This window comes from Oncorhynchus kisutch, linkage group LG2 (assembly GCF_002021735.2).
Source record: "Oncorhynchus kisutch isolate 150728-3 linkage group LG2, Okis_V2, whole genome shotgun sequence".
NCBI lineage: Eukaryota > Metazoa > Chordata > Actinopteri > Salmoniformes > Salmonidae > Oncorhynchus > Oncorhynchus kisutch.
The window spans coordinates 13,910,472-13,932,465 of NC_034175.2; the positions used below are offsets into that span (position 1 = coordinate 13,910,472).

Here is a 21,994-nt window from a genome sequence, read left to right on the forward strand (position 1 = left end):
GCCTTTATAGCAGCAGCCTTTATAGCAGCAGCCGTTATAGCAGCCGTTATAGCAGCAGCCTTTATAGCAGCAGCCTTTATAGCAGCAGCCTTTATAGCAGCAGCCTTTATAGCAGCAGCCTTTATAGCAGCAGCCTTTATAGCAGCAGCCTTTATATAGCAGCAGTCGTTATAGCAGCAGCCGTTATAGCAGCAGACGTTATAGCAGCAGCCGTTATAGCAGCCGTTATAGCAGCAGCCTTTATAGCAGCAGCCTTTATAGCAGCAGTCGTTATAGCAGCAGCCGTTATAGCAGCAGACGTTATAGCAGCAGCCGTTATAGCAGCAGTCGTTATAGCAGCAGTCGTTATAGCAGCAGCCTTTATAGCAGCAGCCTTTATAGCAGCAGTCGTTATAGCAGCAGCCGTTATAGCAGCAGTCGTTATAGCAGCAGACGTTATAGCAGCAGCCGTTATAGCAGCCGTTATAGCAGCAGCCTTTATAGCAGCAGCCTTTATAGCAGCAGCCTTTATAGCAGCAGCCTTTATAGCAGCAGTCGTTATAGCAGCAGCCGTTATAGCAGCAGACGTTATAGCAGCAGCCGTTATAGCAGCAGTCGTTATAGCAGCAGTCGTTATAGCAGCAGCCTTTATAGCAGCAGCCTTTATAGCAGCAGTCGTTATAGCTGCAGCCGTTATAGCAGCAGTCGTTATAGCAGCAGCCGTTATAGCAGCAGTCGTTATAGCAGCAGTCGTTATAGCAGCAGTCGTTATAGCAGCAGCCGTTATAGCAGCAGTCGTTATAGCAGCAGCCGTTATAGCAGCAGCCGTTATAGCAGCAGCCTTTATAGCAGCAGCCTTTATAGCAGCAGTCGTTATAGCAGCAGCCGTTATAGCAGCAGCCGTTATAGCAGCAGTCGTTATAGCAGCAGTCTTATAGCAGCAGTCGTTATAGCAGCAGTCGTTATATCGGCAGTCGTTATAGCAGCAGCCGTTAAAGCAGCAGTCGTTATAGCAGCGTTATAGCAGCAGTCGTTATAGCAGCAGTCGTTATAGCAGCAGTCGTTATAGCAGCAGTCGTTATAGCAGCAGTCGTTATAGCAGCAGTCGTTATAGCAGCAGCCATTATAGCAGCGTTATAGCAGCAGTCGTTATAGCAGCGTTATAGCAGCAGTCGTTATAGCAGCAGCCGTTATAGCAGCAGTCGTTATAGCAGCGTTATAGCAGCAGTCGTTATAGCAGCAGTCGTTATAGCAGCAGTCGTTATAGCTGCAGTCGTTATAGCAGCAGTCGTTATTGCAGCAGCCGTTATAGCAGCAGTCGTTAAAGCAGCAGTCGTTATAGCAGCGTTATAGCAGCAGTCGTTATAGCAGCAGTCGTTATAGCAGCAGTCGTTATAGCAGCAGTCGTTATAGCAGCAGCCGTTATAGCAGCAGCCGTTATAGCAGCAGCCTTTATAGCAGCAGCCACAGTGTAGTGTAGGCTACATGGGAGCAGAGATGCTCCATGCATCATCCAACACTATGTGTCTGGTCTCCTCTGAGATGAATTTGGAACCAGCTCTAAAAGGAGGTGGTGTGTGTGTGTGTGTGTGTGTGTGTGTGTGTGTGTGTGTGTGTGTGTGTGTGTGTGTGTGTGTGTGTGTGTGTGTGTGTGTGTGTGTGTGTGTAAAGACTGCAACCCAGATTAGAAGAAGATGAATTATCCTCCTCTGGACTCAATAAGCTCAACGTTCAGCTATTTTACAGCCTAGAACAGACACTTAGTCGAGGGACAGTAGAACACCATATCTACGTTACAATCTATAAGTGGTGAGGCTGGTATGTACACAATGCATTTTGGACTACATCCGTGTGTCTCTTTCTCTCTAATGCTTCTCCAAAAGAATGAGATATAAAATCTCTGGCATGTCAGCTCTACCTGAACACCAACTGAACCATCAGTAAATTCAGACTGGAGAAAGGCTCTGCTACTTCCCAGACAGACTTTATCAGGACTCAGAGTGTTAACAGAACAGCACAGAGAGACAACCCAGGGAGGGCTTGGGACAATACTACTATTTGTGCTGCAAGACAATAAGGACTAGTTCAATCATACATGTCTTGCAGTCTGACCTGTGTGGTGGAAAGATTGTAATCAAAAGGAGAGACTTAGATTTCTTCAAAACAATCAAACTTTATTATTTAATTATTGCAGTAATGGAGCTGGTCCGTAATCACCCTTGCAGGTGATCACTGAGAACTCAACCAGCTGGTTGGAGCCACAGCATTTTATAGCAAAGTCCATCCTCCTTCAGTCTACATGACAAACAACAGATGTATGGAATGGGTCACAAGGTTAAGATTTGTATGAAAGATGCTTATAATTCACAGCAGACAGTATCTGCTGTAACAACAGTCCTCATTATGTAGAGATCAGGGTCTGGCCCCCCAACTCCATACTGGAGCCATCTCCCCCTGGTACCCCAGTACAGAAACATTAACTCATGCTCTGGAATGCGGTATCACCCAAAGACATCTCCTGTCAGTGTTAAATCTCCCAGAGGCCCACTTTCAGTTCACACAGACACAATAGAGTTATAAGAACCCTCTATTCTGTTGCATAAAACGACCATTTGATGCAATTTCAGCATTATAACATAATCTTGCAATGTTGCTCTCGTACATGACCTGAAGAAAGTACAATAGCAACATGCAGATGATTCTGAGCCAGAATGCATATGAATCATCTCCTGAAGCAGCTTAACTGAAGTGTCGTTGAGGTCACAAGATTGCAACACAATTCTGTAACTGTAACTATCTTTATCAGCACAATGTTTGATGACAACTTGCCTAGAAAGACGCTGAGATAGTAAATATGACAGATTGGGGAATTTTAGGACATCATGTTTATTACCCTACCTGTCCTATTTGAACACATCACATTTTATTAGTTACAATATCGGTACGTTTGAAACATTGCATAAGGCAATAGACACAGCAACACATTTTCCAGTGGCTTGCAGAATTTGAGGCACTAAAGTGTGTTTTTTTCTGCTGAGACAGATTTGAGAACAGCAGTTTTGGGGGAGGAGGATGTATAGGGATTTAGAGTCTTCTCCACCGAGGCTAGAGTGTAATTACCAGACTGCTGAATGAAGTCTGAAACAATCAAACTTTACAAATCAACTCTGTGTTTCAGCTTGGTCATGAGTAACGCCACGCTGACACATACACGCACACATGCCCACATGTGTACACACACACAAGTGTACGCACACACACACACACAAGCGCACGCACACACATACAGAAAAACCTCAGCCCTATGAAGCAGCTATCACAACAAGATTAATTACACCATTATGTTCAAGCTAACAAACTTCTATAATCCACATAGATCCCTCAACCTTATGGTAACCTTGAATTAACACGGCAGAATAGCGAATAACAAGGTCAATACATGACATGCCTGGTACAGTAAAAGAGTCCCTTCAGCAGACATATCCAAACGTCAACACGAGAACTTCACATCTGTTACACGGTGCTATTTTAAGTAAGAACAAATACCATCGTCTTCGAATAAAAGGAACAAAGTGTGTGTGCGTGTGTGTGCATGTTTCTTTGCACATGACCTCTTGATGCACACTTGGGAACAACCCCTGTACGTGCCTGTCAGTCAGACTCTGTGTGGCCAACCTGCTCCAATCCCATCCACATGGCTACAGATAGAACATCTACAATAACCTCTTAAATCCATCCATCCTTTGAATGCGCCCCTTAAGTCGGCGGTCAGGGCCTCTGGGTAAATCAACAACAAAGTAGGCCAAAGAGAGAGAGAGAGAGTACATTGCAGGGGGACAACATGGATGTCTCCATCCATTGGTTGGTTCAGAACCAGGACAAAGATTTGAGAGACGAACACACAGACATACTCACGCTGATGCACCTAAAAGCATTGAGTGAAATATTGATATGCTCTTAAGATACAAGCTGAAGGGGAATGTGTGTGTGTGTGTGTGTGTGTGTGTGTGTGTGTGTGTGTGTGTGTGTGTGTGTGTGTGTGTGTGTGTGTGTGTGTGTGTGTGTGTGTGTGTGTGTATTTTGCAGCAAAATGGATAGGCCTGCCTGACTTGTACAAAAACATGACAATATTATATATATACAGTATATATATATATATATATATATATATATATATATAGCTATATATACAGTGGGGAGAACAAGTATTTGATACACTGCCGATTTTTTAGGTTTTCCTACTTACAAAGCATGTAAAGGTCTGTCATTTTTATCATAGGTACACTTCAACTGCGAGAGACAGAATCTGAAAAAAAAATCCAGAAAATCACATTGTATGAATTTTAAGTAATTAATTTGCATTTTATTGCATGACATAAGTATTTGATACATCAGAAAAGCAGAACTTAATATTTGGTACAGAAACCTTTGTTTGCAATTACAGAGATCATACATTTCCTGTAGTTCTTGACCAGGTTTGCAAATACTGCAGCAGGGATTTTGGCCCACTCCACCATACAGACTTTCTCCAGATCCTTTAGGTTTCACGGCTGTCGCTGGGCAATACGGACTTTCAGCTCCCTCCAAAGATTTTCAATTGGGTTCAGGGTTGGAGACTGGCTAGGCCACTCCAGCATCTTGAGATGCTTCTTACGGAGCCACTCCTTAGTTGCCCTGGCTGTGTGTTTCGGGTCGTTGTCATGCTGGAAGACCTAGCCACGACCCATCTTCAATGCTCTTACTGAGGGAAGGAGGTTGTTGGCCAAGATCTCGCGATACATGGCCCCATCCATCCTCCCCTCAATACGGTGCAGTCGTCCTGTCCCCTTTGCAGAAAAGCATCCCCAAAGAATGATGTTTCACCCCCAATGCTTCACGGTTGGGATGGTGTTCCTGGGGTTGTACTCATCCTTCTTCTTCTTCCTAACATAGCGAGTGGAGTTTAGACCAAAAAGCTCTATTTTTGTCTCATCAGACCACATGACCTTCTCCCATTCCTCCTCTGGATCATCCAGATGGTCATTGGCAAACTTCAGACGGGCCTGGACATGCACTGGCTTGAGCAGGGGGACCTTACGTGCGCTGCAGGATTTTAATCCATGACGGCGTAGTGTGTTACTAATGGTTATCTTTGAGACTGTGGTCCCAGCTCTCTTCAGGTCATTGACCAGGTCCTGCCGTGTAGTTCTGGGCTGATCCCTCACCTTCCTCATGATCATTGATGCCCCACAAGGTGAGATCTTGCATGGAGCCCCAGACCGAAGGTGATTGACCGCCATCTTGAACTTCTTGCATTTTCTAATAATTGCGCCAACAGTTGTTGCCTTCTCACCAAGCTGCTTGCCTATTGTCCTGTAGCCCATCCCAGCCTTGTGCAGGTCTACAATTTTACCCCTTATGTCCTTACACAGCTCTCTGGTTTTGGCCATTGTGGAGAGGTTAGAGTCTGTTTGATTGAGTGTGTGGACAGGTGTCTTTTATACAGGTAACGAGTTCAAACAGGTGCAGTTAATACAGGTAATGAGTGGAGAACAGGGGGGCTTCTTAAAGAAAAACTAACAGGTCTGTGAGAGCCGGAATTCTTACTGGTTGGTAGGTGATCAAATTCTTATGTCATGCAATAAAATGCAAATGAATTACTTAAAAATCATACAATGTGATTTTCTGGATTTTTGTTTTAGATTCTGTCTCTCACAGTTGAAGTGTACCTATGATAAACATTACAGACCTCTACATGCTTTGTAAGTAGGAAAACCTGCAAAATCGGCAGTGTATCAAATACATGTTCTCCCCACTGTATATATATACAGTTGAAGTCGGACGTTTACATACACTTAGGTTGGACCCTGACAAATTTCTTGTTAACAAACTCATTTTGGCAAGTCGGTTAGGACGTACTTTGTACATGACACAAGTCATTTTTCCAACAATTGTTTACAGACAGATTATTTCACTTATCATTCACTCTATCACAATTCCAGTGGGTCAGAAGTTTACATACACTAAATTGACTGTGCCTTTAAACAGCTTGGAAAATTCCAGAAAATGATGTCATGGCTTTAGAAGCTTCTGACATCATTTGAGTCAATTGGAGGTGTACCTGTGGGTGCATTTCAAGGCCTACCTTCAAACTCAGTGCCTCGTTGCTTGACATCATAGGAAAGTCTAAATAAATCAGCCAAGACCTCAGAAGAAAAATTGTAGACCTCCACAAGTTTGGTTCATCCTTGGGAGAAATTTCCAAATGCCTGAAGGTACCACGTTCAACTATACAAACAATAGTACGCAAGTATAAACACCATGGGACCACGCAGCCGTCATACCGCTCAAGAAGGAGACGCGTTCTGTCTCCTAGAGATGAACATACTTTGGTGAGAAAAGTGCAAATCAATCCCAGAACAACAGCAAAAGACCGTGTGAAGATGCTGGAGGAATCCACAGTAAAACGAGTCCTATATCGACATAACCTGAAAGGCCGCTCAGCAAGGAAGAAACCACTGCTCCAAAACCTCCATAAAAAAGCCAGACTACGGTTTGCAACTGCACATAGGGATAAAGATTGTACTTTTTGGAGAAATGTCCTCTGGTCTGATGAAACAATGTCATATGAAATCCATTGATTAGGGCCTAATGAATTTTTTAAATTGAGATTCCCTCATATGAACTGTAACTCAGTAAAATCAATTAAATTGTTGCATGTTGCTTTTATATATCTTTCCTTTTGATATAAACACAATCATAGCTTTTGCATTCTGTCATGGTTTCACCACAGCACATCATTCTGTCATGGTTTCACCACAGCACATCATTCTGTCATGATTTCACCACAGCACATCATTCTGTCATGGTTTCACCACAGCACATCATTCTGTCGGAGTGGCACCACAGCACATCATTCTGTCATGGTTTCACCACAGCACATCATTCTGTCATGATTTCACCACAGCACATCATTCTGTCATGGTTTCACCACAGCACATCATTCTGTCGGAGTGGCACCACAGCACATCATTCTGTCATGGTTTCACCACAGCACATCATTCTGTCATGTGCTCATTCATTTCCAGAGAAGTTGTGTACTTGCCTTTTGTGAAATAACCATTGAGACTAATTTATTATACAACCACATCATGGATGGGGTTAGAAATGGGAAGAGAGCAGTGTCTTACAGATAAAGACATGACGATGTGCTATGTAGAGACCCTATCAGGAATATTGTCCAATTCTTGACAAAATCAGTCACTCAAAGAACTTCAGAAGCTCACTTCAGTCACGAGTCAAAAAGGGGCGAAGGAGGAGAGAGGTTTTACTGACAGGGCTGTGGTGCCACTCCGACAGAATGATGTGCTGTGGTGAAACCATGACAGAATGCTGTGCTGTGGTGAAATAAGGAATGACTAAAACTACAAAGAGATAAGACTGTCATATCACGTGCCTGTCAAATCATGGGTTGGAGGGGAAAGGCAGCGCCACGTGAGTAACGCACACACACACACACACACACAATCATTCCGCACCTCCATTTACGTTCAACCCTCAGTGGACACGACTGATGAAGAAGGGAGGAGTGATCATTGACCCTAATCATCCAAGACCGGGACCGGGACTGCGTCCCAAATGGCACCCTACTCCCTCCATCGTGCACTACTTTTGACCAGCATATAGTGAATAGGGCGCAATTTGGGACACCAGTTTGGATGACAAAACAAAGGCCATTTAAGGTGTGAACAAGTGACCTCTTGAGACAGCAGAGCGTCACCTCTCAGGACCTTGGCATTATTGAAGCTGACCTTCCTACAGATGGACCAGAACTCAATCAGGGACAACCCGTGACCAAGACAACCCACCCATCCACCCGCCTGCCTGCAGCACTTTTTATTGTCACATTCAAGTTCCACTCTCTCGAAATAACAGAAGTCCATGTAAAAATAACCAACATTATGTTGGTGGGCTTTGCTTTGTGTGATATTAACTGAGGAACGTGTTATGAAAATAACGTATGATAATTGACATTTTCAGGTCATCTATTGGTGTAAATCACAGCAATAATGGCCTTTACCAGTCCTTTCCTTCAGGAGGAGTACATTCAATTGGCCTAGTTTTTTAATTGAGAGGCTACAACAATGTGTTACCCTCTAGCCTCACAGTGCTAGGTGGTTTGACTGTTTTCATCATTATCTCTCTCTTCCTCGCTATCGTTCTCTCTCTTGCTCTCTATTGCTGTCTCTCTCTCTCTCTCTCTCTCTCTCTCTCTCTCTCTCTCTCTCTCTCTCTCTCTCTCTCTCTCTCTCTCTCTCTCTCTCTCTCTCGATCCAATGATAATCAGTTCATACTGTTCTGATACACCTATGACAAGAGGTTCTCCTTTGAGTATTCATGACAAACATTGTGACACAAATGAAATCAAATGTAAAATGTTTCTCTCCCACCGGCTGCGTCTCCACCAGTCAGTCTATGAATAGACCCAGAGTGCTACGTGATACCGAGGCCCTTAGAGTATAGAGCATCTTCAAAACGTGACTGAGAACAGAAAGAGAAAGTATGTGGCTGAAGCCTCCTCTCTGCCTTGTGAAACATAAATGGAACTGCAAAACTATAGTATCGAAAAACAACAAAAGGAATACGAAAACACATGAGAACCATTATTTGAACATCACGCACACATCATTAACAATCCATTGCGATGGTCTGCATGTTGTTTTCTTGTACAGCCTTGTTCCTGCAAAGAACAATAATCATAACAAAGGGTTTCAGGACAGGAAGGAAAATGTCTCTACAGTAGGATTGTCATCGTCTAGGAGGAAGAGAGAAGTGACGAGGATAAAACACATTCATGCCATCCTAAACATCCTTCTAGCTCTGGATCCAGAACTCCTGCAGACAGAAAGATATGCAAACTGGAGGAAAAGGAAAGAACTGAGGTATCACATGACATTCATGGAAAGAGAGAGGGGCAGAAAGACATGATACACAGACAGTGTCATAGTACAGTACATCAGAGAACAGAGGGAAGGACAGAGGCATATATATCCCAAGTGACTCAGGCACGCCTACCTGTTTGGCTGAGCTGAGAGGTACTCCTGCTTTTCCGCGAGAGGCCAACCACTGCCGCCATTTTGGCACCAATACTGGAGCGTCTCTTCTTGTCCCCGTCCCCGTCCCCGCCTACCATGCCCACGCCCGTGTCCGATTGGCTGCCGTCCGTCTTCTCCAGGTTGCACATGTCTCCACCGATGCTTGTGCTCTTGGTCATGTTCATACTCCCTGACGACGTGCCCAACTGCCTGTTTTTCATTTTGGACGTAAAGTCACTGTCAGCCACGCACCACCATTACAGGGGCAGGCCAGGACAGACAGGATAGAGGAGAGGGGGAGGAGAGGAAGAGGAGGTAGAGGACAGGAGGTAGGAGAGGAATAGAAGAGGCAGAGGAGACAGGGGTGGAGACAGAGGAGGAGAGAAGAGGAGACAGAGGAGACAGGGGAGACAGGGGAGATGAGAAAACGAGACCGGGGAGGAGACAGAGGACGAGAGGAGACAAGGACAGGATTCAGCTACAGTAGTCTAGGACTTAGGGAATAGGTTTAGAGACAGGGCTCAGCTACAGTAGTCTAGGACTTAGGGAATAGGTTTAGAGACAGGGCTCAGCTACAGTAGTCTAGGACTTAGGGAATAGGTTTAGGGACAGGGCTCAAGGTCCTCTGGCCTGAACTTCCCACAGATGGGTCATGCACTGGATGGGTAGCTGGCTGATTGATACATTAATATGGCTGCTTTACTGATTTTGTGATCATTGTCAAATGAGTACATATACAAAACAGTCAAAAATGAAAAGTGAATTCAACTAACATGCAGAGAGGTACAGTAAAAGCCTGTGACACCTTGTTCCTCCTTCAACCATCTAAAATGAAACAGTCATATTGTTTGAACAACGAAATATCCTTCACCTTTTTAAGAAATAAGACATCTTAATTCTAAAGCTCTAAATTCTGGTCTTTCTACTTTTTATCCCCGGCTTCAGATGAGCTATTCATTCTGACTGGCAATCTGTTCTTATTTATTCTCCTCAGGATTCAATTGATCAAAGAAAAGATGTGAAGTTTGACCCTGATTCACGAGCACGCTTACAATACGGGTGAGAAATTATTCCAAAAAATAAATGTTCTTTGTCTGCTTGAAAGGAAATAGGTGTCGAAATGAAGGTCTCATTTTGGCTCGCAGTCCTGGGTTTAAAGTTTGAGAGACAAATGATACCCCGTGCCATGGGTTTTAAGTCCTAATGAGTATAAATGAGTATAGATACGTGGTAAAGAGCCGTCCGAGGACAGGAGCCGTCTAAAACTGCGGATGACCTATAACGCGCAATTGTCTCATCCAGACGATTTTAAGAAAAGTCAATAGGATCAAAAATCTATGCTCTTTGACAATTGCTTCTTCGGGTTATTTCAAATAGGCTCCTCTCCTCCTCTCCCGTCTCTACCATTCACGTCTGTGGCGTTTAGTTCTCTATTCAGTAGGAAGCTGTTCAATAGGCTACCAAGTACTTGCTCTGAAGGTGGTTATATAGGGCTCATGTATCCTCACTCAGTGAAGGGATGATTCTGCTTCTGTATGAACTGAACACGTCCACTGGGTTCATCCTAATCGCCTGTAGATACTGAACTGAACACGTCCACTGGGTTCATCCTAATTGGCTGTAGATACTGAACTGAACACGTCCACTGGGTTCATCCTAATCGCCTGTAGTTACTGAACTGAACACATCCACTGGGTTCATCCTAATCGCCTGTAGATACTGAACTGAACACGTCCACTGGGTTCATCCTAATCGGCTGTAGATACTGAACTGAACACGTCCACTGGGTTCATCCTAATCGCCTGTAGATACTGAACTGAACACGTCCACTGGGTTCGTCCTAATCGCCTGTAGATACTGAACTGAACACGTCCACTGGGTTCGTCCTAATCGCCTGTAGATACTGAACTGAACACGTCCACTGGGTTCATCCTAATCGCCTGTAGATACTGAACTGAACACGTCCACTGGGTTCGTCCTAATCGCCTGTAGATACTGAACTGAACACGTCCACTGGGTTCGTCCTAATCGTCTGTAGATACTGAACTGAACACGTCCACTGGGTTCGTCCTAATCGCCTGTAGATACTGAACTGAACACGTCCATTGGGTTCATCCTAATCGCCTGTAGATACTGAACTGAACACGTCCACTGGGTTCGTCCAAATCGGCTGTAGATACTGAACTGAACACGTCCACTGGGTTCGTCCTAATCGCCTGTAGATACTGAACTGAAAGAGGCACAGTGAATACTGTACATCTAAATGATTATTTTATCCTCCTATCATATAGCCTACATTAGTTATTTACAAAAAATAATCTATAATACATGCTACAATTCACTAACTATGGATTACTCTGTTTAACTATGAGTTTCTATCAGCCAGCACTACACATGTAAGACTTAAAGCTCCTCAGAAATCAATCAGCCAATAAGCTCACTGTATTAGCTCAGTGTTCTGAGGGAGAGAGCGGTATGCAAGTGAGAAGTAAGCGATCCCTGTCTCTGCACACTCATGAGTTTATTAAGAGCACTGGAGAGAGAGAGAGAGAGAGAGAGAGGTGGGTTGAACTATTTGCACATCATTACAACACTGTATACTGACAAAATATAACATTTGAAATGTATTTTGGAACCTTTGTAAGTGTAATCTTTACTTTTGTTTGTTATCTATTTAATTGTCTTTGGCAATGTAAACATGTGTTTCCCACGTCAATAAAGCACCTTAAATTGAAATTGAATTGAGAGAGAGAGAGAGAGAGAGAGAGAGAGAGAGAGAGAGAGAGAGAGAGAGAGAGAGAGAGAGAGAGAATGAGGGAGAATGAGAGACAGAGAACAGAGTGAAAGGAGAGAGAGAGGGAGAAAGGAGAGAGCGAGAGACAGAGAGACAAGAGAGAGAACGAGAGAGAGAGAGACAGAGAGACAACAAAAGAGAGAGAACCAGAGCGAGAGAAAGGAGAGAGAGAGAAAGTAGAGAGGGAGAAAGGAGAGAGAGGGAGAAAAGAGAGAGAGAGAAAAGAGAGAGAGGGAGAAAAGATAGAGAGAGAAAAGAGAGAGAGTTTGGGAGAAAAGAGAGAGCGAGATGGAGAAAAGAGAGAGAGAGATTGAGAAAAGAGAGAGAGATAGGGAGAAAGGAGAGCAAGAGAGGGAGAAAAGAGAGAGAGGGGGAGAAAGGAGAGAGAGAGACAGAGAGACAAGACAAGAGAGAGAACGAGAGAGAGAGAAAGGAGAGAGAGGGACAGAGAGACAACAAAAGAGAGAGAACCAGAGCGAGAGAAAGGAGAGAAAGAGATAAAGTAGAGAGGGAGAAAGGAGAGAGAGAGGGAGAAAAGAGAGAGAGGGAGAAAATAGAGAGATAGGGAGAAAGGAGAGAGAGGGAGAAAATAGAGAGAGGGGGAGAAAGGAGAGAGAGGGAGAAAAGAGAGAGAGTGGGAGAAAGGAGAGCAAGAGAGGGAGAAAAGAGAGAGAGGGGGAGAAAGGAGAGAGAGGGAGAAAAGAGAGAGAGTGGGAGAAAGGAGAGCAAGAGAGGGAGAAAAGAGAGAGAGAGAGAGAGAGAGAGAGGGAGAAAGGAGAGAGAGATAGGGAGAAAATAGAGAGAAATAGTGAGAAATGAGAGAGAGAGGGAAAAAAGAGAGAGAGGGAGAAAGGAGAGGGATAAAGGAGAGCGAGAGGGAGAAAAGGAGAGAGGGAGAATGAGAGAGAGAGAAAGGAGAGAGAGAGACAGAGAGACACAGAAAGAGAGACAACAAAAGAGAGAGAACGAGAAAGAGAAAGGAGAGAGAAAGTAGAGAGGAAGGAAGGAGAGAGAGACCTTGCTAATAGACTCATTAGGTGAGTTGGTGCTCTCCTCTGGCACGGAGGTCAGCCAGGTCATTTCTGAGAGGTCAGAAGGTCAGAATGGAACTCTGTGAAACACACTGATCTTCAAAAGGTTGATTGTCTGTTTAAAGTATTTTGCAACATACAGACGTTTACATACACTTAGGTTGGAATCATTAAAACGCGTTTTTCAACCACTCCACAAATCTCTTGTTAATAAACTATAGTTTTGGCAAGTCGGTTAGGACATCTACTTTGTGCATGACACAAGTAATTTTTCCAACAATTGTTTACAGACAGATTATTTCACTTATAATTCACTGCATCACAGCATCACAATTCCAGTGGGTCAGAAGTTTACATATACTAAATTGACTGTGCCTTTAAACAGCTTGGAAAATTCCCGAAAATGATGTCATGGCTTTAGAAGCTTCTGATAGGCTAATTGACATCATTTGAGTCAATTGGAGGTGTACCTGTGGATGCATTTCAAGGCCTATCTTCAAACTCACTGCCTCATTGCTTGACATCATGGGAAAAGTCAAAAGAAATCAGCCAAGACCTCAGAAGAAAAATTGTAGACCTCCACAAGTCTGGTTCATCCTTGGGAGAAATTTCCAAATGCCTGAAGGTACCACGTTCATCTGTACAAACAATAGTATTCAAGTATAAACACCATGGGACCACGCAGCCGTCATACCGCTCAGGAAGGAGACGCGTTCTGTCTCCTAGAGATTAATGTACTTTGGTGCGAAAAGTGCAAATCAATCCCAGAAAAACAGCAAAGGACCTTGTGAAGATGCTGGAGGGAACAGGTACAAAAGTATCTATATCCACAGTAAAACAAGTCCTATATCGACATAAACTGAAAGGCTGCTCAGCAAGGAAGATGCCACTACTCCAAAACCGCCATAAAAAAGACAGACTACGGTTTGCAACTGCACATGGGGACAAAGATCATACTTTTTTGAGAAATGTCCTCTGGACTGATGAAACCAAAATAAAACTGTTTGGCCATAATGACCATCGTTATGTTTGGAGGAAAAAGTGGGAGGCTTGCAAGCCGAAGAACGCCATCCCAACCGTGAAGCACGAGGGTGGCAGCATCATGTTGTGGGGTTGCTTTGCTGCATGAGGGACTAGTGAACTCCACAAAATAGATGGCATCATGAGGAGGGATAGTTATGCGGATATATTGAAGCTACATCTCAAGACATCAGTTAAAGAAGTTAAAGTTTGGTCGCAAATGGGTCTTCCAAATGGACGATGACCCCAAGCATACTTCCAAAGTTGTGGCAAAATGGCTTAAGGACAACAAAGTCAAGATATTGGAGTGGCCATCACAAAGCCCTGACCTCAATCCTATAGAAAATTTGTGGCCAGAACTGAAAAAGCGTGTGTGAGCAAGGAGGCCTACAAACCTGACTCCGCTACACCAGCTCTGTCAGGAGGAATGGGCCAAAATTCACCCAACTTATTGTAGGAAGCTTGTGGAAGGCTAATTTAAAGGCAATGCTACCAAATACTAATTGAGTGTATGTAAACTTCTGAGCCACTAGGAATGTGATGAAAGAAATAAAAGCTGAAATAAATTATTCTGACATTTCACATTCTTAAAATAAAGTGGTGATCCTAACAGACCTAATACAAGGAATTTTTACTAGGATTAAATGACAGGAATTGTGAACAACTGAGTTTAAATGTATTTGGCTAAGGTGTGTGTAAACCTCTGACTTCAAATGTAACTGCTGTTATGATACTGACAAATTACAGCATGATAGTACTTCTGGAAAGTTCTCAGGCCTAACCCGCATTCATCTCAGTCTGAATGCAGTACAGTGCCAGGAAAACGTTTTCTATTGAGCTCAGTGGATGCATGTGGCCAGTCAGAGAGGAGGTGAATGAGATCTCGCCTACACTAATTCTCTCTCTCCACTTCTTCCATGAACTCAGCAGAGATGACTGAGCATTTATCCAAGCTTCCTAGGCTGTCAGCTCCTCTCTGAATTTGTATTATTCATTAGTTTGCCAACAGGTGAATGTAGGAGTTACCTGTTGCAATAGAATACTAATTGTAACTAGCTAAAAACATATCAGAGGAAAATCTTCTCTTCAAAATTAAAATCTGGAATGTTCTATTGGAATACAGCCTTGTTTAACTTTGCCACCCTGTGTTGTTTTGCATGGTCATGGTTGGCACTGCCTAAAGTCTCACTAGAGGAGGGCAAGGGTTGTTAAGTAGCTCAGATGGAAATTACAAGCACACCTCATAAAGCCCATTGTTTATGATAGTAAGTGGTGTTAGTGAGAGCTGCTCTGTCGTGGATTACATAGAGGATTAGTCTCCAATAAAGCACCTCGGAACCCTTGAAGAAGTGACTTCAAGGGCAACAAACGCAGTGGGTTTTAATTGGCATTTTCACATGTGCTTTTTATCTCTACTATGGTGGTGTTGTTTAATCTACTGACACAAAATGACAACAGTGAAGTTGTGGGCTGCTCTTATACATAGTCAAATATTAATGTGAGATCAATATGATTCCTAAGCAGCATTTCTATTGCCTGGCTTCATCCTACATGCCAGACAGACAGACCTTCAACAAGGCTATACATGGCTGCAGTTTATCTGAGTCCTCAGTTCAGGGGATGGTCTATGAGAGCTATAGCTTGCCTCAAAAATATACCAAAATCTCCCATCTAATGTTATGGATGGCCTTCTACCACTCCTCCTCCCCCTCCCCCTCCCCCCACTCCTCCCCCACCCCCACATCCTCCTCCTCCTTAGCTCATGGCTGAGTCTTGTGTCAGGGTCTGTCCACAATGCTAGGCAGCTTGGAACACTGAGCCTCTCCAGAGACTGGAGGGACTGGTTTCAACCCCAGCTAACTGAACAAACCAACACTGTGTTCCTTCCTTGTCATGCAGATTGTTGCTGTGTGTTTCATTTTCATCTAGGCCAAGATGTTCCCTCAGCTAAAACAAGAGCTGCACAAGTATTTCTGTGTGTTCACGGGCCAACAGGATTTAGTCTGGTTGGCTCCTATTCGAGGCACTGAGCAGCATTTTAATGCATGTTCAATGTAGGTCTGTTCTTAGGTAAAAATAGCACAACCTCTGCACATTTTTGATTTAGACGAAAATACTTTAACATAAGCATGAAAATGCTTGAACTGAAGTTTAAAAATATTATTGAAAGGATAATTTTTTTCTCAAAACAGCTTTTCAAATGATTATAATACTAATTCAAGATAACTGTAAATAACTTCAGTCACTGAACTGAAAGTGACTGACAGGCACATTGACAACCGGTTGATGGATGTCAGATATGGTCATCTCAGGAAAGAAAAACCTTGTCTTTCTCCCCTCTCCCCTCCTCAGCAGCCTCTACTGTGGGATCTAGATACTCTTGCAGAAAGACTGCCGCTAAAACTGAGGTGATGCAGAAATAATTGGTTTCTATGGAAACCGTGCTCCAGGTCAGAGCGTTTGCGTGCGTCCTCCTCTCCTCCTATCTACATGAGCCACAGACACAGATAGACGGCTGAGTCTCAACGTTGAGTGACTGAGGTGTTCAGGGAGGCTTATGGGGAATAAGAACAGGGTATACTGAGATGTGCTTTGTTTCATCATTTCTCTGTACAGCTTCCCTTGAGTTTAAGTGTAGAGTTGTTTATCCATCTTCGAGGGGGTGCAACTCTAACTTATTGTTAAAGACAGATTTGTCCTTCAATGTATTAGTCTTTACTTTAACTCACAAGAATGAGCAGTTACCAAGGTAACAATAATGGATTAAATGGAGAAGAAGGAGATGTGTGTATTTAAATGTACTGATGGAAAGCTCCTAACTTCCTGGACACCCATGGCAACCGTTTAGTCCCCTTAGCTTAGTTCACTTCCTGGACACCCCTGGCAACCGTCTAGTCCCCTTAGCTTAGTTCACTTCCTGGACACCCCTGGCAACCGTTTAGTCCCCTTAGCTTAGTTCACTTCCTGGACACCCCTGGCAACCGTCTAGTCCCCTTAGCTTAGTTCACTTCCTGGACACCCCTGGCAACCGTCTAGTCCCCTTAGCTTAGTTCACTTCCTGGACACCCCTGGCAACCGTCTAGTCCCCTTAGCTTAGTTCACTTCCTGGACACCCCTGGCAACCGTCTAGTCCCCTTAGCTTAGTTCACTTCCTGGACACCCCTGGCAACCGTCTAGTCCCCTTAGCTTAGTTGAGGTGTGTCTGTGTGTGTTTGTGTGTGCATGCATTGGTGCAAAGCGCATCACAAAAGAGCTTGTGTTGTATTATACACTTTACAATAAACCTCCATTTATGTATCTCTTTTGTCATGTGATTACATGCGTGTGGTAAAAAGGTTATCTTTATCTCCTTGCTGCAAATCATTAACACATCAACTGAACTGAGAGGAGACATGTAACACTGATCTTGAGATTGGATTGTGAAGACTATGAACATAATAACCGTTTCCCAGCACAAAACCCTCCAAGCTTACCGATCACTGTACCCGTATCCCCGTATCCCCGTATCCCCGTATCCCCGTATCCCCACCTCATCTCCATATTGTTTTTTTGCTCTTTTGCACCCAGTATCTCTACTTGCACATCATCATCTGCACATATATCACTCCAGTGTTGATGCTAAATTGTAATTATCTCGCCTCTTATTTATTGCCTTGCCTCCCTAATCTTACTACATCTGCACACACTGTATAAAGATTTTCTATTGTGTTATTGACTGTACGTTTTGTTTATCCCATGTGTAACTCTTTGTTGTTTTTGTCACATTGCTTTGCTTTATCTTGGCCAGGTTGCAGTTGTAAATGAGAACTTGTTCTCAACTGGTCTACCTAGTTAAGTAAAGGTATAAAAAATCTAACTCAAAAATAAATAAAAAGGAAAAACTGAGAATGATGCCTGTATTGTATGTCCCTGAGCAATCGATGGCCACTGTAGCTATTCACTATCCTTATTGAGTTATTGAAGAGGTTTGGGTTTCTATACAATGCCCTTGTATTGCCAAATGTGAACATCATTCATTCTATTAGAAAACTGTCCATGTAGTACTCTAGTTAGCCTTGTTCAGCTCACCTCTTATTTATCACATTGTTAAGCCAATCGAGCGGAAAAGCCACTCAAATAGTGTCTATCTGTCTGTCTGTCTGTGCTCCTCTCTGTCTCTCTGTCTGTCTGTCTGTGCTCCTCTCTGTCTCTCTGTCTCTCCGTCTGTCTGTCTGGGTATATCTCTTGTAGAACTGTTCAGCGTCCCTGTTAAGATCTTCATAATAAGGCTGGTTGAAAGCATTACCTTGGAGCACACAACAACGGAGTAAATGAAAGGTACACAGCAGCATGAGGAAAAACACTTCATCATCTGAACACTGTGCTCTCCAGCTCTCATCCATCTGCTTTTCATTCACAAGGAGACTCCTTATCCAGTCCATGCTCTCTGTCTTTTCATTTACAAAGAGACTCCTTATCCAGTCCATGCTCTCTGTCTTTTCATTTACAAAGAGACACATTATCCAGTCCATGCTCTCTGTCTTTTCATTTACAAAGAGACGCATTATCCAGTCCATGCTCTCTGTCTTTTCATTTACAAAGAGACTCATTATCCAGTCCATGCTCTCTGTCTTTTCATTTACAAAGAGACTCCTTATCCAGTCCATGCTCTCTGTCTTTTCATTTACAAAGAGACTCATTATCCAGTCCATGCTCTCTGTCTTTTCATTTACAAAGAGACTCATTATCCAGTCCATGCTCTCTGTCTTTTCATTTACAAAGAGACGCATTATCCAGTCCATGCTCTCTGTCTTTTCATTTACAAAGAGACTCATTATCCAGTCCATGCTCTCTGTCTTTTCATTTACAAAGAGACTCATTATCCAGTCCATGCTCTCTGTCTTTTCATTTACAAAGAGACTCATTATCCAGTCCATGCTCTCTCTGTCTTTTCATTTACAAAGAGACGCATTATCCAGTCCATGCTCTCTGTCTTGTCATTTACAAAGAGACTCATTATCCAGTCCATGCTTTCTGATGCTGTGTCACTGGAGTACTAGTTTTAAGGGGCAACACAGGCTTTTACTGTACCTCTACCCAGAACATTACTATTACCATCAACCTCATGGGTTTTCAGTGATCGTACGAGGTACTGCACAGACATTCAAAGTGATTACAAAGAGAGCAGCTGAAAGCATTAACAGCCAGGGTTGAAGAGAGTTGTAGTTGAAGGCCAGAGGACAACAGTAGTTGTGGACTGGGTTATGGGGTCAGGGGGTCAGGGTCAGCTGGGTTTACAAGCACATAGAGCCAGCCACAGGCAAGGAAAAGGACATCATACTGACCAAACACTGAGAGGTACAGACAGACAAGTGATTTAGCAACTGACTGACTACAGCCTAGTGTACCATAACTTTGTGTGTGTGTGTGTCCACATCGGTAGCACTTTACTTAATAAGATCTGAGCATTTAGCTCAACTAAAAATAGTCTGTTTGCAAGAAGCTCTTAGTTCCTGCTGTGAATGCAATGTAACACTGATTACATCTTATTAGACAGCTAAACTAATCTGTTAGCCTACTGCTGAGAAGAACTCACAGGGTTCCAAATCTATTTGTTCTAATATTTTAACAGCCTCTGTTATGAGGACTATCCTCCCTGTTGAAACAAAACAACTGTCATGTCTGTAATATAAAAGTATCATGTGAAACATTATGGGAACATGATAACTGGCATTCCACATAAATAATAACATAAATAATGGATTGATGTAAGATTCATGTTAGATTGAGGGATTGAGGTTTGTTTGAGGTCAGGTTTGACCTGAGGTTGGATTGAGGTTAGATTGAGATCAGGTTAGGTTTGACCGGAGGTTGAATTGAGGTTAGATTGAGGTCAGACTGGTGAACTAGTTAACTAGTTACCTGAGGTCAGTCTCTGAGAACCTCCTCCGCAGCATTTCCTCTTCATCCTCTTCCTCCTGTGACTTCTGTGTGACTACAGTGGTCCTCCTCTCACCTCCTTCCTCTTTAGCCTCCTCCTCCCCTTCCCTCTGTTTACCCTGCCCTCTATGTGTACCCCCCGCTCCTCCCCCCACTTCCTCTCGCCCAACTTCCTCTTCCTCCAGCACCTCCCCCAAATGTTCATCCCCTTCCCGCGATTGGTTCCTTGATTCGGAATAGATGAGGACGTAACAGAAGCGCAAACGCGGCGCATGCAAAGCAGAAAGGAAACGAAAGAAAGGTATGTGAAACCAAACTGCAGAAATAAGGTCAACAATGAGACAAAAATGGGACATAAAACAGCAAAACTCAAATAAACTAAAAGCAAAAAAACATGCATATCTGTTTCAGTTGTGTTTCAACACGACAAACCCATACAGCATCGTTTCACACTAGTATGAGTTACCAGTTACGAGCAAACCCCAACCTGAAGCAGTAGAGTTCAAACATTTAGCTCTATTTTCACCTAGGCAGAGCCAAACCTGAACTCACTGGACAGTGGGAAATTGCACAATGCTAGCTGTGCATTTCCCTCTAAAGTTAAGGAACCAAGTGAAAACTCTTTTCATTGTGGAAAATGTCTGGACTTGGCAACTTTAGTTGAAAGAAAGCTTCACAGCCTTTGGGGTTTGCCCATCCCTGGCAAGGCAGAGGTGTTGGACCTAGGGCTTCTGTCTCCCCTTGGTGTGTTGCTGCTTCCTACCTGATCTTCTGCTTTCCTCGCGGCCGTTCTGACTGGACAGACATGTAGCTCGTGCTGCTGAACCGAGAGGCACTACTGGTTCTCGACACAGCGGACACGTCGCTTACATCACTGTCCGAAGACTTGGCTGACATGTTGTCTGAACCCCGCTGACCATCCCTCCTCTGTAAAGGAGAAACACACACCACTCAGCACACAACTAAAAATAGACTTGGAAATACTACTTTGTGGTAATTATTTTGTCCTTTGTTCATTTTTCCCCTATTGTACAGAACATTAAGGACACCTTCCTAATTATTGAGTTGCACCCCCCCCTTTAACCCTCAGAACAGCCTCAATCCGTTGGGGCATGGACTCTACAAGGTGTCGAAAGCATTCCACAAGGATGCTGGCCAATGTTCCTTGAAAAAAAATAGCAAATTTCAGGTCTGCTGAGTGCAAAATTGAACGTTGTGAAAATTCTGTGCAACTTCAAGTGAGCGTTTACTTTGAACACTGAGGCTGTACCCGCTTGATGTTAGTTTTAACAGCAGTCAAGTAGGCTACTATGGCTATTTGATCACAATGTAGGCCTACCAGAGGGACCTACCATTAAAAACAGTGGAGAAAATGCATCCCATAACATTTTAACATGCAAATAGCTGTTCTATCATTCAGTCTACAGTAACAGCCAATGTGTGGTGTTCAATGTAGGCTACATTCCATTAGATTAAAAAAACTAAAAAACATGCAGGGCTTGACAATAACCTTTATCACACAGACAAGGAGGTGACTGAAAATGTTGTTGGTTTGTTTGATGCAAGAAACTACTTTGCAAAATAAAATACATTATTATTCCCATACCATTACTACAGAGAATCAAACAAATTATGCCACCCTCTGCCTACTGCCAAAAAATACAACATTTCCCCTTTAAGACAAAAAAGCTCTTCATGCTGGCCCATGTTGACTCCAATGCTTCCCACAGTTGTGTTACATTGGCTGGTTCTCCTTTGGGTGGTGGACCATTCTTGATACACACGGGAAACGATTGAGCATGAAAAACCCAGTGGAGGCTACTGAGGAGATAAAGGTTCATAATAATGGCTGGAACGGAGCAAATGGAGACCATGTGTTTGATACCAGTCCACTGATGCCGCTCCAGCCATGACCATGAGCCCGTCCTTCCCAATTAAGGTGCCACCAACCTCCTGTGCGCCTGGCACCATACCCTGCTCAAAGGCACTTCAATCTTCTTTCTTACCCATTCACCCTCTGAATGGCGCACATACACAATCCATGTCTCAATTGCCTCAAGGCTTAAAAATCCTTCTTTAAACTGTCTCCTCCCCTTCATCTACACTGATGGAAGTGGATTTGGAAGTGACATCTTCTATTTAGAAAAAACGCTCTTATCCAGAGCCACTTACAGGAG

At 43.5% G+C, this 21,994-nt stretch overlaps 1 protein-coding gene across 23 annotated transcripts in view; it reads right to left on the reverse strand.

Moving 5' to 3' along the window:
• The window catches only part of LOC109901203 (regulating synaptic membrane exocytosis protein 2), a 209,355-nt gene that overhangs the window by 21,105 nt on the left and 166,256 nt on the right, over positions 1-21,994 (reverse strand). For 12 of the 23 annotated variants that reach the window (XM_031788072.1, XM_031788064.1, XM_031788053.1 and 9 more), the window contains 3 exons: positions 20,581-20,744; positions 19,800-20,042; positions 9,034-9,263 (listed from right to left, as the gene is read on the reverse strand). The exons of 6 other annotated variants lie outside the window; for them this stretch is intronic. In XM_031788072.1, coding sequence (XP_031643932.1) covers positions 9,034-9,263; positions 19,800-20,042; positions 20,581-20,744 — 637 coding nt within the window. Of the gene's footprint in view, positions 1-9,033; positions 9,291-19,799; positions 20,043-20,580; positions 20,745-21,994 lie in introns of all 23 variants that reach the window. 5 more of the 23 variants (XM_031788098.1, XM_031788080.1, XM_031788143.1 and 2 more) reach the window with 2 other exon arrangements.